The 16,010-nt window shown below is 35.1% G+C and overlaps 1 protein-coding gene across 1 annotated transcript in view; it reads right to left on the reverse strand.

The window, feature by feature from the left end:
- Positions 1-3,717: 3,717 nt before the first annotated feature.
- Positions 3,718-16,010, reverse strand: part of IFT57 (intraflagellar transport 57) — an 82,867-nt gene continuing 70,574 nt past the window's right edge. Inside the window, exons 7-11 of the mRNA XM_049785685.1 lie at positions 10,849-10,920; positions 10,044-10,175; positions 7,777-7,839; positions 5,837-5,903; positions 3,718-4,075 (exon numbers count right to left, since the gene is read on the reverse strand). Coding sequence (XP_049641642.1) covers positions 3,897-4,075; positions 5,837-5,903; positions 7,777-7,839; positions 10,044-10,175; positions 10,849-10,920 — 513 coding nt within the window. The 3' untranslated portion in view covers positions 3,718-3,896. The remainder of the gene's footprint in view (positions 4,076-5,836; positions 5,904-7,776; positions 7,840-10,043; positions 10,176-10,848; positions 10,921-16,010) is intronic.

Raw genomic sequence — 16,010 nt, forward strand, 5'->3', positions numbered from 1 at the left:
TTAAGTTACTTAAGTGATCTACCATTGAGCTAAATTTCTAGTCCCCACACATGTTTTTTTCTTTCAACTATTTGTAACTGAGGCTTCTTTACCTCCAAATTCTTTTATATTGCTAGATGTATTTTATAAACAGTATAAATATAAAAGTTAGTATTATAGTGATTTTATAAGCTTTATTCAAATTACACCTGTTTACTAATAATGTCCTTCATAATAAGTAAAAAAATATCTTTCCTGGTCTGGGAACCAACTTGGAATTCCTTGTTAGTTAATGAATCATTAGTTCCCTCTAATTTGGAATTCCTTCTCAGTTTATCTTGTTTTCATGGCCATATCATTTTGAAGAATGTAGGCTACTTTGTAAAAGTTCCTTCCATGGGATTTGACTTGACTGTTTCCTCATGATTAGGTCAAGGTTATATCTTCAACAGAAACCATGAAAATTCCTTTTTCAGGAGAAATAGGAAGTCTATTTGCTACATTGCTAATGATGTTAACTTTAATCTCTTAAAAGGGGTTGCCTGGTTTTATACTGTAACATGTTTTAAGCATTATCTTACATACTTTGAGACTGTAAATGTCTATGTTTTCATTTCATTATGCTTAGCCTCCATTGATGGCTCTTGCCTGAAACAATTACTGTCTGGTGGACTCATGATTTTAAATGTACTCCTTTAACATGAACTATTATTCTACTGCAAAGACCTTTTGGTTCTTCTATTCATTTATATACCTATAGGACCATCTTTATTATAATTTTACAGTCATATGTTCATTAGCATCAGTTAAATCGTGACACATCTCAAGTTTTGTACCTTACCTTATCTGAGAACTTCCTTACTTTTGGATAAAGCAAGACATTCCAGACTCTTGTAGAAGTAGAATCTAAACTTCCAGTCTCAACCCAAGAATCAATGATTTTTCTACAGTTTTCATTAAGTAGAAAATTTAGATACCAAGCCCTGAGTTCTAAAAATTCTCATAGTTGCACACTGTCAATACTTCTACTATCTGAGGGCAAACCTAATACATATATATGAAGTGAATACATGTGTTTCTATAAACAATTCTATTAACCAATATGTATGAGAAAAGTATAAGTACATAGGAATGCTACCAATTCTAATCCAATTCCACAGGCAAAGACCACCACCAAAATTAATCATCACAGTTTTGTTCGGTTTTTTTTTTTTTGGGCCAAACTTGGTGACGCTCAGGGTTTACTCCTGGCATTCAGAAATCGCTCCTGGCTTGTGGGACCAAATGAGATGATGGGGGATCGAACCGTGGTCCATCCTAGGCTAGAGCAGGCAAGGCAGATAGATGCCTTATCACTCGCACCACTTCTCCGGCCCCAGTGATCACAATTTTTGAAACTATAGCTAAACTCAAACCTAATGTCATTATATATGTTGCACTATAATGAACCGAAGATACAAGATAGCTTGGAAATAGTCTACACACATACTATGTGATAGGAATTTAGCTAGAATATGGAAATGGAAGATTTCCTCTCTAACCTTAAACTGCTCTGCTTTCTAGAGGTAAGAGAAAAAAACTGCAGCAGAATATAGCAGTTTCTGTATTAGGGTTATTCATTGTTCTATGAGAATAAAAAGGAATGCTTAACCGAATTTGAGAAAACTGGATTATTTTTTTAGAAGGAAGCAAAATTGGCATCCTCACATTACCCACTGAAATTACCTATTTAGACTATTGTGTGAAATGGGCAACTATTTCTGAAAGAAAAAAAAAATCCGAACAACAAAATCCCCATTTGTGTAGAATTCAAATTTATTTAGTGTTCTCTACATTGATTGAATTAGTAAAAAGCAAATAAACAATTAACCCAAAATAAAAAAACAAACTGCTTAGTTTACTGACTCAGTTTACTGCTCAGTAAAATCTATGTAAATAAATTCCAGCCAATCAATATCAGCTTGTATTAGTGTAAATTAGATTTTGACTATAAAAGGGAAATTTTTCATACTTTTTCAAACATATATTATTACATGATGGAGTTTTACCTCTTTCAGACAGTTTAGTTTGGTATTGTACCGGTTGTCATATTTTTCTCTAATAGCTTATACGAAGAATTTTTTCTTCCAGACCTATACTACAGAAGAGTGAAAAATTTGTATTTTAGAGTATATTTATGTATATGTAAATATAAAAATGAGTAGAAAAATAAGATAAAAAGTGAGAAAATGGACAGACTCCTCCTCATTTTTCTCTTTTTTGTTTACCTTTCCCCCCTACCCCATGGTACCAAGACCAGGCAGTCATATGTTCATCTGGTGGAAATACAAAATGATCAGACTTGAATGCCAAATCCAAAGTCAATGACAACAGAATTGACACCCAATCTACAACACGCTGTACAAGTGGGGAACAGTTCCACTAGCATTACGGGGGGTAAAGGAGGGAGAGGTGGGATGCATGCTGGGAACAGGGATGAAGGGAGGACAACACTGGTGCTGGGTATGTCCCTCATTCATTGTCACTATGTGCCTTAAATATTACTGTGAATTTGGAATTCACTTTTGCCACAATAAAAAAATCTAAAAAAAAAAAAAAAAAAGAAAAAAAGTGAGGAAATGATTTTATTTCATTTTTTGTCTTGTACATATACTATTTATAACAAGATCTCTCTTATATTTTATTTTTTTGGTTTTTGGGCCACACCCCATGATGTTCAAGGGTTACTATTGGCCATGTGCTCAGAAATCGCTCCTGGCTTGGAGGACCGTATGTGATGCTGGGGATTGAACCACTTTCTGTCCTGGGTCAGCAGTGTGCAAGGCAAATGCCCTACCACTATGCTATCACTCCGGCCCAAGTTCTACCATATTTCTTTAAAAAATAAACATGATCTATTTTCTGGCTTGTGCTCCTTCAGTAGTTTGCCTTTTCTAATACTGCCTACTTTACTAATTTTGAAAGCTCAGCTTAGATAATTGTTGTTCAGTAATGTGATTAGCATTATTGGGAGGCTCACTTCCATATGATTTGTTTTATCCTTTCTTCTTTTATAAAATGATTCCTTAGAAAATTGATATTCCAGAACATAGAAACTCACTCCTCTCTGTCTCTCTCCCCCCCCCCCCCCCGCTGTCACTAGAGTAATAAACTAATTGATTTGGGGGCTCTAGATCAGTGGTTCCCAAGCTCGTAGTAGACCACTCCTACAGGCCACTATCATAATCAGCAATAGCCTCAGCTGCAACTGGGGGATAGCTGTGTATTTGTTTGCATATAAAGATGGTAGAGTTTCAAGGACACTAGTGAATTTTTTTCTGAAGAGGAGACAGTAGGCTCAATACTAAGTTGGAGTATCTGTGATCTAGATCAGTACTTTTCCTCCCCATCTAAACCTTGTTTCCCTTCTGTTGCCCCACTGTCTTATACTGAGTTGTTTTCTAATCTTATGATGTTGTTTTCATCTGGAAATATCCTAAGAAAAATTGTTCTAGAGCACAGAAGCTACATTCCATAAAGTAATTTTAGACAGTGAATCCTCATGATAAATAATAAATTCAAAGATTAATTAGGAGACCATTTTCTTAAGCTATTTTTAAACACAATTTTAGGGAATCATAGTTAAAGAAAGCATGGATATGATATTGGCTTACAGAAAGAATAGTAAGAAAAAAGAAGTTGACAAGTGGGGCTTTAAGTATATGTAATAATTAGTAAGAGTTTCTTAGAAATATTTTAAATTACTTTATTAAACATTATCTTCAATTGAAAGGCTTTAACCATCCATAATCACCATTATACACTATGTTGTATACATAAAAAATAACCATTAGTATGTTTTAAGAAATAATTGTGCTTTAAAATTATCAATGGAATTTTGTACAAAAACCAACTAAGAAGCATGAAAAATACAAGCTTTAATAAGATCCTATTGTAGATTCTGGAATAACTGTTGCATGCATATCCCTAGTCATGTTTGATTTCTCCTTCAGTTTTGACTGGAGTAATGTGTGCTCCACAACACCAATTCTAATGTCCATCTGTATGGTTTCTTGCTTCAGTTTTGTTAAACTCTGTTTAATCTTCACCAAAGGAGCTGCAGAATTAAAATAATATGGGAAAACATGTTCACTTGAGGTATATTATAGAATTGTACAACTCTGTTGTGAGCAAAATAAGATTAAAAACAGAGCCAACAGAAAACGGGCAGACAAAAAATGATCGATCACACTCATTAGCAGCATATATACATATATAACAGTATATGAATAATACCCAAAGACAATAGAAACAAGACAGAAAACCGGTCCATTATAGGAAGCTTGCCCCAAAGAGGGGCGTGGGAGTGCAATTTGGACAGAGAAGGGATTATCATGACAACAATATTTGGAAATAATCACTCTGGACAAAAATTAGGTGCTGAGGGCCCGGAGAGATAGCACAGCGGTGTTTGCCTTGCAAGCAGCTGATCCAGGACCTAAGGTGGTTGGTTCGAATCCCGGTGTCCCATATGGTCCCCCGTGCCTGCTATCTCTGAGCAGACAGCCAGGAGTAACCCCTGAGCGCCACCGGGTGTGGCCCAAAAACAAAAAAAGAAAAAAAAATTAGGTGCTGAAAGGAGGTAAAGTATTGTATATGATACTCTTTCAGCAATATTATTGTAACTACAGTGCCTAGAGAAAAAATAAAAACAAAAAATGTCTGCCATATGGTAAGTTGGGGAGGGAGAAGGGGTTTTGGTGATGGGAAATGTACACTGAAGGGTGGAATAATATATTAAAATTATATAATATTCCAATATTAAATATATTGTAATGTTATATTAAAAATGAAAAACTTAAAAAGAAAAAGCCCACAGAGAACAAGGTATTCATATACATATTTATATGCATATGCATATTTTACTGTGGCATTTTAAAAACTAAGTTTTTTTTTGGATGGAAAATAAATAACACGTTATATAGTGAAGTTTGTACTTCTTTCTTTTCAAAGGAAAGATTGTTAAAGGAATTGTAAAAGATGTCAATATAATTTTATGGCCTAATACATTTATCTTAAAAAGTAGATACAATGAGAGAAAAAAGGAAGAAGCACCTCTGAAATATAGACAATGGGCTCACATGAACATATATATTTGATCTCCAAAAAAATCCTCCTAGGGCACTGAGGAACTATAGGCATCACTATTAGGCCAAGTCAGAGTAACTAGCTCTCAGTAGAGAGTGATTACTGAAGGATTATTACATCTTCCCTCTCTGACCCAAGGCCCAGGCAGTTCTATTAGGAAGAGGAAAAATACAAAGTCATCACATCACTGCCTTTGTGACATTTGTGCATGCACTTACTCCTCTCTGTACAAAAAATAAGAATAGGGCTGGAGCGGTGGCACAAGCGGTAGGGTGTCTTCCTTGCAAGTACAGGCCTCGGTTCAATCCCCCAGCGTCCCATATGGTCCCCCAAGCCATGAACTATTTCTGAGCATACAGCCAGGAGCATCACCGGGTCTGGCCCAAAAACCAACCCCCACCCCAAGAAAGAACAAAGCTCTTTGATAAGAAAAGAATGCACTTGATTTATAAACTGGCATAATAAAGTATATCTATAAATATTTCCCATTCTGTTTCTAAATTAATGCATTCTGGATTTAAAAAATCCTAAATAATAGTAACCGAATTACCATTATCAGCTTTATAATGAAAATGATCATTCTGATGAGCCAAACTTTTCCCAGTGTAGCCCTTAAAATAAGCTTATTTTCAAAGTAGACCCCATGTTCATTAAATATTAATGTCATTTTGTTAAATAGACTTCATTAAAAAAATACATTCACCCATTTTGTCTTTAAACTTGTACTTACCACCATCGGTCATACTGCTACCTTTTTCTTCCATTTCTTGTTTTACTTTTTCTAATTCTTCTGTAACCTTACATGAAAAAAAGCCTTTAATGAGCACTGAATCTAAATATATTTTCATGATAGATTAGAAATATTAATTTAGCTAAACATGCATAAAGGGACAATGAAATATTATGCATATTTGAGACAACACTGAATAATTAGGTAAAATATAGACACAGTTTTTTTTAATCTTCTCAGAATAGAATGTTTGCTAATGTTAAATTTCACTGAATTCTTTTCTCATTAATTTTCCAGATTATAACATAACAGAAAAAAAATGATCTAGGTTGTTGTTTTAGGTGCTAGACACAACAACTTTGCTGTTATCTCACAGCATCGACATGTGAAGCTATAATAATCAGTTAATAATTAAAACAGTCTATAAACACTTGAAGAAATTTTGAATTTCAAAAAATTTTCATGGTCTCTCTCTTATACTGTAGTTTGATGAGAGAATATACCATTTTTCTTCTACAGGACACTAAATATAATGTCTATACCATATGGCTACATATAAAAATAATCAAATTGCTCTTTCCAAACATGAATTCTAAGATGCATACTGTGTTGTTACATATACTCTTATCTGTACTCTATATCAGACTCCACATTCTACTATAATACTTTCTATTATTAGAAACTCTCTAAACTAGCATTAAGTAGAAAATACCATTCTTAAGAAGTTAAAAAATTTTAATACAATCTAGAACTAAGTCATAATTATTATGACTCAGTGGGCTTTCTTTTGATCATACTGGTGAGTAAAACCTTCTTTGGGAAAAAAGTGCTTATTCAAGTAAAACAAATTAATTTTTTTTTTCAGGCACCTGAAATGTTACAACTGGGGATAGCTACCTACTACAAAGGAACTAAATGGTTCCCTGGATTCTCTTCAAGTGTTAATTTACCTAACATACGTGAACACTTTACACAATGTTTTGTTTGCATAAAGCACCACACAATCAGAATCTAAATAATTCTAATGTTGCCTTTAAAGTATTTCAAAATAAACCATTTATTCACTAGGTAATGTATAAAAACAGCTTGATTTGGGGTCAAATCAAGGATAGGATAGGATAGGATAGTGGCTAGGGTGCTTGCCTTGCATGCAGTCAACTTAGGTTAGGTCACTGGCATCTAATATTGTTCCCTGATCACCACCAGGAGTAATTTCTTCGTGAAGAGCCAAAAATAACCCCTAAACACAGCTAGGTGAGGCCAAAACCCAAAAAATAGAAACAACCCCCTAGCCCCAATACCCCAAGCCAGAAAACAAAAACTTGCATCAAAAGATGAAAGCTTGTAACAATTACACTGCATTGTAACCAAAAATAATCTTGCATCTTAATGCCAATATTGGCCACTTGCCTTGTTATAAGGCATTTTGTTTTCTCTCTTAACCTTTTGGTGAAAATGGTAATATAATTTAAGTCTTAGACTTTTTTTCAAGATGATGCAAATAAATGCAAACTATGTAAATATATCAAAATTATTAGAAGGAAAGGAATATGGCCACTCCTGATTTGTACATAGAAAAATTAAATGTTCAGGATCACAATATTGGCAATGTGTAAATATATCTTGCAATTAGCACTAAAATCTCATAGACATTTAAAAAAGTACTTCTAACTCATCTATATATGAGTTACATTTAAAAGAATAAGAAAGGTTATTATGTGCTAACGACATCAGCTGGCCATATGTTAAGAGTGCAACTTCAAGAATTTATGGTAGCAAATAGTATATAAAAGCTGAGACACTGATAAGAAAAGTAGGGACATCCTAAAGAAAGAGATCTAAAGCTACAGGAAAGAATCAACTACCAAGGCCATAGAAGTATTAATAATTCATGATTCTGAACCACTAAGACAGGCGAACAGTGAGATCATATCATGTACCTCAGAGAGAATTCTGGTCCTTTCAGTTACTCCACCATTTCCCTGTTGGTATCGTTCTCTTGCCTGAGGGGAAATACATTTGGTTTAGTGACAAATTTAAAACAGAGGCAGGTGACTTAAAGATGACCTCTTCATATCTGTAATTTCTGCATATTATTTTATGACAACCTCTCTCCTTACCTGAGAATACATTTGTGAAATAAGATTTAACTGTAGATATTTATTTTCCTAACAGGCACCAAATATATATATATATATACATATATATAAACTATTTATATATAATTAAAAAATTAATTATCTAAACAGTGCAACAAACTATATTGACTGAAATTCTCATGACAGAGCTCACAGTAAAAACTGTCCCTGGCCATTCCTATACAGTTTAGGAGAGTGAATGACTCTTGGTCAATCTAATCTGTGTGCTAAGCAAGAACAACCAGTTCTGCCCTCAGGACTTAAGAACATTCACTCAAAATGAAGTATGTATGCCACTATTTATTGCTACACTTAGTAGAAGAGCTAAGATATGGAATACATTTAGGTGTCCAATAACAGATAAATAGATTAGGAAAACATGGTTGGTACATGCACATAATGGAACATTACTCAGCTGCAAGGAACGATGAACATATGCAATTTGCTACAACCTAGTTGAAACTGAAAGGTATCATATGGAGTGAAGTTAGCCAGAAGAAGAAAGACAAACAGGATAATCTCACGTATCTGTGGTTTACAGATTAACTAGATGAAGAAATGTAATGTAGTAAAGAGGGATGCCTGGATAATCCTTGACACCAGCGCTTAGAGAGAAGAACAGAGAAGAGATCAATGTGGATAGGATAATGAGGGAAGTAATGGGGAAATGGGTTGGGGTTTCTGTTCATTTGGTAATGAGGGAGGGTGGTACAACTATAAATCCAAACCACAGACTCATAACACTGAAAACATAAGATCTAAATTGCAACCACCAAACTTTGTAGTGTGCCCGTCAAGGTGGCGGGCAGGGTATGAGGTGGGGAAGGGATGATTGAACTGTCACTGCTGGTGGGAGTGGTGTTAGAATATTATATGTCTATCAACTTTAAAAATAGCAGGTCTTGGGCCCGGAGAGATAGTGCAGCGGCGTTTGCCTTGCAAGCAGCCGATCCAGGACCAAAGGTGGTTGGTTCGAATCCCGGTGTCCCATATGGTCCCCCGTGCCTGCCAGGAGCTATTTCTGAGCAGACAGCCAGGAGTAACCCCTGAGCACCGCCGGGTGTAACCCAAAAACAAAAACAAAAACAAAAACAAAAAAGCAGCTCTTTAATAAAAATAATTTAAAAAAGACAATAACAACAAAGCTTCAGGATCAACAATAAATAGGGCAACAAACACTATGATTATGAGATGTTCTTGAAAACTACTATAACAATTATCTAATAACAGTACTTGAATGATTAGCTATATTTTAATAAAGACCTTTACACTTTAAAAGTAAAAATATTCAAAAACAGAGTGTATAAATCTATATACACTGACAACACAATTCCAAAGAGAAAGTTAATTTCTATGTGGTCTGGAGAACTTTTGAAAATACATAGGTATGTTGATTTATTCCCATTTTTTCCTACATGTTTGTTGAAAAAAATATCTTTAACTAAACATTTGCAAAATATTTTTACTTGTCTCCTCCTATACAGTATTAGGTAAGAGGGAACATAAATTTCAAAGAATGCTATTAGATTCCTACCGCTAGAACAAAGAACTGCTGTTTTTAAAATCTGAAGATTTTATTTTTTTAGATGAAGCTCAAACTTTGAATGGAATAAACATTTTTTCATTTAATTAATTAAACTTCATATCCCTGAATGTGTCTTGCTTTCTATATTACGTACTATGTGGTTATAAGCCATTTTAGCATGAGATGTCTTTTCCCTTTGACACATGTAAATGCATAATACTCATCCAGCAACTCAGATGGTAAATTAGCAGCAGACTTAGAAACAAAATCAGGTGCACTGAACACTGTTCATATTCTAAGACATGTTCCCCAGCAAGGTATGCCTTCATTTATTTGAATCGTATGATGGAATGTATTTAAAGGCATGAGGAGAGAATTCCTATCACAGTAAATGGAGATGGTGCTTTATTCTCTCTGCTTCTGAAATCGTGGGAAATAAATGCCTGTGAAAAGTGTTTCATCATTTTCTAATGAAAGTGCATTGTCAAGTTTAGGTATTAGGCTCATTAATTAGGGTAAATCCTAGGAATCATTCTTAAGTTACCTCACTCAGCTGGGCCTGAGCAGCACGGTATTCTTGAACCAAATGCTCAAGCTGATTGTTGATATATTTTTCCCGGCTTCCGATCTTTTCCAGAGTTCTACTAATTTCACTGTGGAGTTTGTCCAAAAATCCCTAGAAATTCAAGGGGATTTTAGAAGATAAAAGAATTCAGATATATATTTTTTAAAAAACAGTTTAAACTAGGTGACTTCTCCCTCAATCTATTACATAGTCTCAACTGTTTGTGAAAGACAGTTTGAAATTTTCAATAGCAAATGGAGTCTGTAATGAGAAATATTTTAGTCACACTTTGCAGAATGTTAAAATTAAAAAGCACCTGGTAGTAATAGTCAATTTATTTGTCCTTATGCATATCTAAAATGTATGAGTAGAATCCGCTAAAGTTCATAATCAAAGTAGGTAAAGAAATGACACAATTTAAAAGTGACTAAGTAGATTCCTGTTGGAAGTAGTAAATCATTAAGCCTACAGCTAAAGTGTGGGATCTATAATTTCTTACTCCAATTTTGTTTCTTCCCCAAATCCCTAATTCTGCTAGAGCAGGAAAATTGGAAAAAGGGCAAGTTATAAACATTGTTTTTATGCATTGAATATTTAGGGACTGAGAGAGATACTGGTATATCATATTGCTTTTATTTTTCAATTGTTAGTTATTGAAATGCAACATACAGCAATTACCTGAAAGTCTGAATTATCTCTTTTTTTTTTCCTTTCATGTGCTCCTTAAATAGATGTTCTATAAATGAGTAAATGAGCACTGTGCTACCTGAATTAACTGACATACCTTAGTTTCCTTTAGAGCAGATTCAATTCCACTTTTGTGCTGGTGCATTTGGTCAACATGAATTCTCCAATCCTATCAATATAAGAAAGCAGACACAACTAAAAATATATTTCCTTCTTTCCTCTACTCTTTTTTGTTTGTGGGGGGTCACAATTGGTGACACTCAGGGGTTATTTCTGGCTATGTGCTCAGAAATCACTCCTGGCTCTGGGGACCATATGGGATGCCCTGTTCTGGATTGGCCACGTGCAAGCCAAACACTCCTTCTCTATTCTTTTTGAAGTTATTTCCTTTTCTTTGAATTTCTTGGTTTCTGCCCTATTTCTGGTGTGAGAATTCTACAGATAGCTTGCAGTCATATTATTTTGAAATGTGTGGTGAACTTTAAAATGAAAGATTCTAAATAAATATAAATTATTTTATGTGTTCACAGAATAATGTTTGACAATTTGAAAATAAATTTATTCCTGTACTGTTAGTATTATTGCTTTTGATTATTATCAAAATTAAAAATTCCAATTACAGAAAAATACTTTTAACACTAAGTGTTCTTTGTAAGATTCTGGAGTATCCTTTCTTATAAACTCCAATATTTCTGACAAAGCATTTAAAATTTTTTTAAATTTACATAGCTTAAGGTAATGATTTTTAAGATTTAAAAATATACATCATGAGAAATACTATGTTAAATCGTAGTAGGAAATGCAACCAGAATATTCTTCAAATCTGTTAGAATACGCTGATACTCTTTCACTCTTCACAAAGAATGAAGAGGAAAACATCTTCTGAATAATTCCATCCTACTAATTTCTTAACTTTGAAACATGGTGTAGTGTCTACATAGTAAAAAAAAAAATTCATGGGTACTTCACACATTTTTATCATAAAATCATATTAAAGTTGTAAGAACCACAAAAACCATTTAGTTTTACAGAGATTAACACATTTAGTTTTGTACAAGAGAGAGAACCAAGCAACAGAAAAGGGCACACCCAAAGTCATAGGAAATGGTGAGCATGCTTCAGAAACCAAGTATACAACACATTTTGGCATTTCAGAGTGATGAAAGGAGCAACTGGCTACCAGTGAAAGAACTGGAGCAGAGAACAAACATTTCCCTTCATCGTCAAGTATTTTCCTATCTCATGATCAAAATGTATCTTGGACTAGGAGAATTGAAAACAACCTTACAAATCATCTAATCATCTTTTTTCATTTTATAGATGAAGGGATCGTGTCCACCTATGATTATGATTATACATATTTGGAAAGGAGCCAGGGCACTCAATTCACCAGAAACAGGGAGAAGCAACTGACTGGCCCCTGAATCTGAATCAAATATGAACAAACCCAAAATGGAAGCCTATTTAAGTTTCAAACAAATATTGTGTATAGTTTAAAACAAATCTAACAAGTTGTGGTAAATTACTAATTTAAAAAAAATGTAATCATTCTTGATGAATGAAACAGAATTTCAGAATTTTAAGGTCAAACTCAGTATTTGTTATGAGTATACATACATAAACATGTATATACTTTTCATTTACTGTAATTGCTAGGTTTGTTTTCTTTTGGGGGGGGCGTTAATAGTAGGGCCACTCATGGTGGTGCTCAGAGTTAGCTGAATGTGCACTCAGCGATCACTCCTCTTGGGGCTTGGTGGAACAAATGAGTTGCTGAGGAGCAAACCAGAGTTTGCCCTGTGCAAAGCCAGAAACCTACCTGCTCTAGTATCTCTCTATCTCATTTCCTGCTTTTTCTGCTCAGCATTGTTTTCTATCTAGTGTATTTTTGTTGTTCTTGTTGTTGTTTTAGGTTCACACCCAGAGTCAGTAATTTCTGGCTCCGCACTCAGAAATTGCTTCTGGCAAACTCAGGGGACCATATGGGATGCTGGGGATCAAACCCAGGTTGGCTGCATGCAAGGCAAATGCCCTACCCGTTGTGCTAATGTTCCAGCCCATATCCAGTGTTTGTTAAAATTTACTTATGTATTGATATTTAAAGCACATCTAGAGAGGCAAACATGCCTGATTCATCTGCTTAACTATGATAACATATATTGATGCAAAACTCCAAGGAGGGATAAGCATTTAGTGAAACCTTGCAGTGTAAGTGGCATTTCAACAGGCTGGAAAGGAAGGGTATTTTAAGTTGAGGGAGTAACATAAATGAGAAAAACCAGAAAAGTATATAAGGAATAAGCAGCTCCAACAAGGTGGACTGAATACAAAAACAGGAAGTTCTTAGGATGGGTTGACTCAGATGAATTAGGAGGAAGTGAGGCTCAAGAGGTAGGTTAAACGAAATATAGGGCTTTAACTAATGTGCAGATTATCATGTAGACAATGTGCTATTACAAAGTTTTAGTTTCAGTTGTAAAGACATAACTGGTTCCAGAAAGAGACAAACTGAATAGCTCTGAGGAACGCAAGAGACTGCAGACAGGTAGATCAGTTAGGAGGCTCTGTAATGTACTAGTTTAGCAGGATTTAAATTGCAGTAGTACTTGTAAAAAATGGAGAACGGATGTGCTCAAGGGTTTTAGAAACAGAGCTAACAGGACTAAGGGATTAGGGGGAAGTGTGGGGAAACTGAAAAGAAAGAGGAGGTGCCTATCATTTCAAGCCTTAGGAACTATGAGGATAGTAATATCACGGTAGTAAGAATAGAATAGATTTCATGAAGTGAAACATATTCATGCCAGTTCTAGAATTTTTAAATTGATAAGCCTCCATGGGACATTGGAATATTCTTATTGTCTATTAAAGTAGAAAGATCTAGTGATGATTTAAATTTATTTGCCTGGGGCCGCGGTGGAACACAGTGATAAGGCATTTGCTTTGCAGGCAGCTGACCCAAGACGGGCGTGGGTTCGATTTCCCGGCATCCAATATGGAACCCCAAGTCAGGAGCCATTTCTGAGCACAGAGCCAGAAATAACTGCTGTAGCTGTCTTGCAACTCAGCAACTCTAGTGGGGGAAAATATCTTTCATGAGAGAAAAGTGGGTGAACATGAGCGGCCGGGTGGAATAATATTGAAGAAATGATGACCACGCACAAAGTATGGGGACTCACGTCTGGTAAGTGTGCGACAAATATATTCTTTTAGCAGAGTTTTTTATTTTTTATTTTTTTGGTTTTTGGGTCACACATGGCAATGCTCAGGGGTTACTCCTGGCTCTACGCTCAGAAATTGCTCCTGGCAGGCTCGGTGGAACATATGGGATGCCGGGATTCGAAGCACTGTCCTTCAGCATGTAAGGCAAACACCCTGCCTCCATGTTATCTCTCCGGCTTCTTTTCGCAGAGTTTTTATAAGGGATAAAAAAATCAGTCATAGGTATTGAGAAGAATGTTTACAATTACAAAGTAAAGTTTAACAGTAAACAATGCATTAAGCTATGGGTGTGAGCAGTAAGAATTCTGAGTTACAAAGAAGGCAGCTCTTGGCAAACTAACTTCAGATATAATAAGGGAGTATGAAGAAGTAAAAAAAAAAATTAGCAACCAAGTCTTCACTGGGATGGGCTCTATTCTTTTGGAGGTCAAGTGAAAGAAAGAGCTAAATGCACTAAGTGTAGTTCCCATTTTCTGGGAAGAGTCAATAGACCAGGATCTGCATTCTGACTATGCTCTTGATTACCAGAAACAGAGGCTGCAAGGACAAATTTGAAAAGAGAAAAAATTATTGTCTTTGATTTGGGTGCTAAATATTATCCAGAAAAGGGGTTCTCTTAGTAATCTTTGGTGCTGGGGTTTCTGAGCAAAAGTTTGATTGAGGCCATATTTTGGCCTGTGATTTTACAAGGGTGAGAGAGCCCAAAATGATAGAAAATGTAATGTCGATACCACGGCATGAGTTTCAAAAATATCTTTGGGAATTCCTCAACTCTCCACGCAGGGGCAGAAGCAGGTCTTTTGAGGAACCCTGTGGGGGTTTTCTCAGTTCTCCACACCAGGGGAATCTGGGGATACATCTGGTGGGCCTCCTGAGTTCCCCTTAAATGGAGATGTCTATGCACGGCATGGCAAGTAACCGCTGAATGCTGCCAGTGTGGGCCAAAACAAACATACAAATTATTTAGCAAATATGAAGTTGTTTTATAAAAATCTTCCTGACATATTTTTGTATACTTATACATATAATTGTATAATTATTTTTTGTTGTTGTTGTTGTTGTTTTTAGGTTTTTTTTTTGTTTTGTTTTTTTTTGTTTTTGGTGTTTGGGCCACACCCGGCGGTGCTCAGGGGTTACTCCTGGCTGTCTGCTCAGAAATAGCTCCTGGCAGGCATGGGGGACTATATGGGACACCGGGATTCGAACCAACCACCTTTGGTCCTGGATCGGCTGCTTGCAAAGGCAAACACCACTGTGCTATCTCTCCGAACCCGTATAATTATTTTTTAAAAGTCTTAAGAGTGTTCTTAGTCTTTAAGTCAGCAAGTTCACCACTAAAAACTGTCCTCGAGGATACAATTGGGGACATACACAAAGATTCATGTAAAAGCTTTGTAAGAGTAAAATAGAAAACAATGTCTGAGAAAAAAATTTAAACTACATTTATAATATCCATATTTCACCACTACAAATAATTTCATGTGACATCATTACCATTGTTAAAAAGCTCAAAGCCAAAAACCTTGGAGAAACATAAAAACACTAGAAAAAGAAAAGTAAAAAAGTGAAAAACAAAGCTAATAACAATAAACTCGAGGAAGCATTACCTATTGGTTGAAAGATGTGGCAGCAGAGGTAATGAAAGTTATTAAAATGGAATAGTTATTATAGTTAACATATGGGCTCATGAGTATTTGATTACTGGCCTTAATAATGTATGCATGCATATTTCATACATTAACACTATATATTAAAACCTTAACCTCACCAGTTCTAAAATAGTTAATCAGTAAAATGAAAAAGTGAGAAACTATTGAAAATATATTCCTTAGACATACAGTAAAATATTTGTGTAGGATATGTATGTGAATTAAAACAGAAAGTTGAATATTAGTGTTCTGCAATTTTTTGTTCTGGGATTTCCAAAATTTATATAAAAAGAATTTAATTACTTTAATTAGTAGGAGAAAATTCTAAACATTTAAGATGCTCAAGATGGAACCAATAGGGTACAGTTCTAGTTATACTTGAACACTGAAA

This window comes from Suncus etruscus, chromosome 13, assembly GCF_024139225.1.
Source record: "Suncus etruscus isolate mSunEtr1 chromosome 13, mSunEtr1.pri.cur, whole genome shotgun sequence".
Classification (NCBI taxonomy): Eukaryota; Metazoa; Chordata; class Mammalia; order Eulipotyphla; family Soricidae; genus Suncus; species Suncus etruscus.